Genomic DNA, 3,552 nt, shown 5'->3' with positions numbered 1-3,552 from the left:
TCTTCAGTTCAGCTTCCTCTGCAACAATCAACTCCAAGTCCAATTTGGCTTCTGGATTTTCTTGTTCAAATATCAGTCTAGCAAGTTCTTCATCAGTCATAGGTTTATCTGATCCAGCCACTGGTCTTTGCTTTGATCCAGATGTGACATTATGAGTTGGAACTGGAGCAGACTTTGAGCTTTGCTTAGACTTTGAACTGTCAGAGTTTAAACCTCTTCCACCAGTTGCAGCTTGGAATCTTTTGTTCTTTGTAAAGTCATCCACATCATCAACATCATCATTTTTCTTTCTCTTCAGAGTTTGAGAAGTAGACTTGCATTTGACTTGTGCTACTCTCTCCCCCTTTTTGACATCATCCTCATCAGGAATCAGTATTGAAGTTATCAGAGAAAGTGAAGATTGGATGGCTTCAAGCTGTTTGGACATTTGCTCTTGAGTAGACTCAATGGTGGACATCCTCTTTTCTAGAGATTCATTGGCAGACACCAGCTTCTTCATGTCTTCCTTTAGAGGTAACAGGTGCCTTTTCTTGTCCATATTTTGAGTTTCTTTGAAACTGGCTACCTCTGTTCTGAGACCCTCTATAGACTTAGATGTCTGAGCATGAGCAGGATGAAATGTCTTCAGATAAAGAACTGTAGCCTTGAGGCTTGACATGACATCAGAGTTTGTGATTTTATTCTCTGCCATAGATAGGAAATCTTCAGCTTTTGCTGGCTCCAGAGAATGTTGGTGGCTCAGCCAGAGTTTATCCCATACTTCATTTGGTGGATCAACTTAAAGATCCCTGGGAAGTGGCTCAGAGTTTGTGTTCAGAGTTTGCAGCCTGGCATTATACTGGCTGGTAGACTCCCACTTTTGTTGTAGATGAGACAAAGGGACTTCATCTTCATCATCATTGTCATCATCTGAACTTTCATCATCCTTATCATCATCAGATGCAGGATCTTCAACATTCTCAACAAGGTCTGGAACAGATTTTTCTTGAACTTCAGCTTTTGATTTGCTAGGCTCTTCACTAGCCTTAGCAAGGGACTGCAGGGCTTCCAATGCTATCTTGTCAGATTCTTCAACTACAGCATCTGACTTGTAGTTTTCTGGAGCTGTGTCATGAATAATGGCACCCTCAGGAAACTTTAATGGAGAGTGAGGAATTGGAGTGGAGGGTCCATGATCAGATACTGGAATTTGAGAATCAGACACTGTTGTCTCAGCATCAGCTTTTTCCTTGCATATTATTTCCTCATCTACTTCAGATGAAGTAGAGGATGCTGTAGCAGAGATTGGAACAGCCTGAAGAGGATGCACCATCAGAGCTTGAGATAAATCAGGAATTGTAGTGGATGGTGCTTGCTCTTCCTCAACAGTAAAATCTGTGATCTCAGTAATGGGCACCTTTGCCCTCTTAGGCTTGTTAGCCCTTCTTTTAAATCTAGCTGTCTTTGGCTGAGGACTAGCCTGTAAAGGTTCAGAGTTTGTTGTAGGAGAAGGTTCAGAGTTTGATGCATGTGTAGGTTCAAGATCATCATAATCATAGGCTGCAACCAGTCTCCTTCTTTTCTGCTTTGGAGGAGAAGCAGCTTCAGAGTTTACAGCATCAGTGTTTACAGCATTAGTGTTTACAGCATCAGAGTTTGCTGGTTTATCAGACTTTGTCTTCAGAACTTGTGTAGCAACAGAGGTTCTGGTCTTCACAGTGGAGGGATTTTCATCAGACTTTGTAGCCTTTTTAGACTTGGATGCAGAGGATCTGGGTTGTTTGGTGGCTGTAGGAGAAATTGGAGGTTGAGGCTGTTGTTGTTGTGGTTGTTGTTGTTGGACTGGTGGCAAATCCATCCTAGCTCTAACTGGAGCTGGAATTAGGAGGGGCCTCTGAATTGGATACTTCTCATCCTTGGAAATGAGGTCCTTGAACACCCTTTTATGAAGCCTGAATGGCTTGATCTCATCATCAACATTAAAATCCACCTCACCAACAGTGGCATTAAACAATAATTGACAGAATCTTGAGAAATATATGACTTGTCTATTCTCATGCATTCTTTCACCAATATTTCTAAGAACTAATCGACCAAAATCAAAATGAGTAGAGTAGATCAGAGAATACCCAATCTGCAGCATGTCCATGGGTATGGCATCCCAGTTGGTAGACTTCTTCTGAAAGGCCCTGGTGATGCAGTCGAAGAAAAAGCTCCATTCCCTTCTGAGCCCTGGACGCTTCAATTGTCCCAATTTTTCGAGTGATTCACTGTAGCCCAGAGCATTCATCATGCTCCTTAGATTTGTGTCTCCATTTGTTATATAGGCTGCACTCTCTGGCATGTTGAATGCCTGACGAACTGTGGCTGGAGTAACAGCATACTCCTCCCCTTCATAAGAGAATACAACTGTCTATATAAGGTGGCATGGAGCGATTGCTGTAATAAGATTGAGGAGGGAGGCCTGGGTATTCGTGACTTATTTGAGTGGAATAAGGCTGCTATTCTGCTTCAGATTTGGAGATTATCCCATCCTTCTCCGAACTCTTTGTGGCTGCTGTGGGTTCATTCCTGTCTCTTAAAGCACAAGCACTTCTGGACAGCAAAGATTCCGTACAAATGTCCATGGAACATTCGGAAAATTTTCAATCTCAGACATGAAGCGCTTCAGTTTATTACTTGCAGAGTAAAATCTGATTCTAACTTCAAATTCTGGTATGATCCTTGGTTGATCAACTCTCCTCTAATTGAAAAGTTTGGGAATAGTATTGTGTCGACTATGGATTCTGTTCATGATGCTCAAGTTCGGGTATTCATTAACAATGGTCAGTGGATTGTCTCTTCTTCTAATGACATCAGGGCTATCGAAGTTCGTCGCTTGCTGGAATCTTAAACTATTTCTAGTAATGACTGTGTGCTTTGGAATGATGAAATCCATGTTAATTTAAATGTCATCTGGGATTCATTTAGGCGCAGACAAGCTCCACCCTTGTGGCTTTCTTTGGTTTGAGATTCTTTCAAAATTCCCTCCTGCTCATTTATCTCTTGGCTTGCTTGTAGAAATCGGCTGACTACTAAAGATAGGTTGGATCACTTCACTGTAGCTGATCCTATGTGTGTGATGTGTAGTAGTTCGAACGAAAGTGCAGCTCATCTTTTTTGTGACTGTCCTTTTGTATTTCTTCTTCTACGAGCTTGTCCTTTCAGCTTAAAAATTAACTGGAATGGATGGCTTCAGGGTGACTTCTTTCATGATGATTTTACTTTTTTTCAACGTAACTTGGCTTTTCTATATATCACGGTGGTCATATACTTAGTTTGGCAGGAGCGTAATGGCAGAATACATGGTAGAGGAAGGCGATCTGTTACAATCTTGGAAGGGAATGTAAAGCTAATGTTCAAAGAAAAATTGTTTTCTTGCCCTGCTTTAAGATGACATTTATCTAGGGACCCGCAGCTGAGTCAAATTCTGTTTTAGACTGTTTTAGATTGTTTTATTATTCTCTAAATGTTAGTTAATGTCTAGCTTTTCTGCAAGATTTATCTTGGGATAGGAGATTTATCTCTATTTCT

The 3,552-nt window shown here is 41.1% G+C and overlaps 1 protein-coding gene across 1 annotated transcript; it reads right to left on the bottom strand.

The window, feature by feature from the left end:
• Positions 1-473: 473 nt before the first annotated feature.
• Positions 474-2,323, bottom strand: LOC135149455 (KNR4/SMI1 homolog). The gene is made up of 4 exons (XM_064085184.1): positions 2,109-2,323; positions 1,397-1,931; positions 840-1,294; positions 474-582 (listed from the first exon to the last, which is right to left on the bottom strand). Exons 1-4 carry the CDS (start codon positions 2,321-2,323, stop codon positions 474-476), a joined length of 1,314 nt encoding a protein of 437 aa, XP_063941254.1.
• Positions 2,324-3,552: the final 1,229 nt, after the last annotated feature.

Source organism: Daucus carota, chromosome 9, assembly GCF_001625215.2.
Source record: "Daucus carota subsp. sativus chromosome 9, DH1 v3.0, whole genome shotgun sequence".
Classification (NCBI taxonomy): Eukaryota; Viridiplantae; Streptophyta; class Magnoliopsida; order Apiales; family Apiaceae; genus Daucus; species Daucus carota.
The sequence above is the reverse complement of the archived record's forward strand: the minus strand, read 5'-3'. Positions and strand labels throughout refer to the sequence as shown.

Bases quoted from the DNA above. Each gene is read 5' to 3' on its own strand.
- LOC135149455 (XM_064085184.1), bottom strand. From the start codon at position 2,323: ATGCCAGAGAGTGCAGCCTATATAACAAATGGAGACACAAATCTAAGG. The intron at 1,932-2,108 runs GTATTCTCTGAT...CAAGCCATTCAG, and splicing joins ATGGACATGCTGCAGATTGG to GCTTCATAAAAGGGTGTTCA. The intron at 1,295-1,396 runs GTGCCCATTACT...CATCCTCTTCAG, and splicing joins ACAAGCCTAAGAGGGCAAAG to GCTGTTCCAATCTCTGCTAC.